Here is a 1,053-nt window from a genome sequence, read left to right on the forward strand (position 1 = left end):
TTTTTTTTTTTTTAAGCCTGCAAACAGGTGAATCGGCAGGTTCCGACAGAAAATATACAGGGGTCCTCTCTACGTGCACAGATACCTTTTAATTACTTTATATTTAAAGGAATATCTTACTTTGGTGTTGTAGCTAAGATGCGCTCCACGCTGCTGTCCAGCGGCCTCCATGTCAATGTGGCGGAGATGATGAAGAGGCACCTAGCCTCGGTCCAGGTGTCGGTCAGCGCCTGCCGCCTGCTGAGCCTCCTCTTTCAGGGCCGGACGGCCGGCCTGGACGAGCTCAACATGGCCGTGGGTCAGATCCTGAGTGTCATGAAGTTCCACAACTTCCAGCCGGAGGTTCAGCTGGAGGCCCTGCGGGCCAGCATGGTCTTCCTCTGTCCAGGTATGATTCAGTCAGTAGACCTGAAGTCAAAATGCTCCTGCTGCATGCGGCATGCTAAACTTTCCCAGACCGGAGTTTACGAGAGCACGGCGCCTCGGTGGCAGACCCCGACATGGTCGATGTGTCCCTGAAGGTCCTAAAGAACCAGTGTGTGGTGGAGGGAGCGCATGCAGTCTACCTGGAGGTTCTCAATAGGGTACAAATGCCACAGTGTCATGACCGTCTGGCACAATATGACAGCGGTGCCTCTGTATTGTCATTCTGGGACCGGTTTCTTCTGTCTGTTCAGTTCATCAGGTGTCCGACCATCCAGGTGTGCGGCTTTAAGGTGCTCTCCGCTCTGGCTGACTGCTCAGGTGCAGTGGACCTGCTCTGCCAACAAGGGGCCATTGACACGGTGCTCCACACGCTGCAGATGTTCCCGCAGGATCGAGGTGCGCTCATATAATCCCTGCTCCAAAAGATAAATAAATAAAATGAAAATTCATGCTTCCTTCCTATCCGGCAGAAATTCACTACTGGGGTCTGACCCTGCTCAGCTTCCTGGTGTCCAAGAAGAAGCTCTCCAGGATGATTGTCCCCGTCCTGGCCTCAGTCTTGGTGGCCTCACTGGGCCAGTACAAGGAGGATTATGACTTGCTGCTCAAGGTATCGAGCATCCAGCA

At 53.3% G+C, this 1,053-nt stretch overlaps 1 protein-coding gene across 1 annotated transcript; it reads left to right on the forward strand.

Moving 5' to 3' along the window:
- Positions 1 to 86: 86 nt before the first annotated feature.
- LOC109509363 (leucine-rich repeat serine/threonine-protein kinase 2-like) lies at positions 87 to 1,036 on the forward strand (the record flags this gene model as incomplete). Its single annotated transcript, XM_019859224.1, has 4 exons — positions 87 to 388; positions 457 to 584; positions 678 to 822; positions 897 to 1,036. Coding segments are annotated over exons 1-4 (663 nt in total), but the record flags the coding sequence as incomplete, so codon positions are not given.
- Positions 1,037 to 1,053: the final 17 nt, after the last annotated feature.

Source organism: Hippocampus comes, unplaced genomic scaffold (assembly GCF_001891065.2).
Source record: "Hippocampus comes isolate QL1 unplaced genomic scaffold, H_comes_QL1_v1.1 C16869168, whole genome shotgun sequence".
NCBI classification, from domain to species: domain Eukaryota; kingdom Metazoa; phylum Chordata; class Actinopteri; order Syngnathiformes; family Syngnathidae; genus Hippocampus; species Hippocampus comes.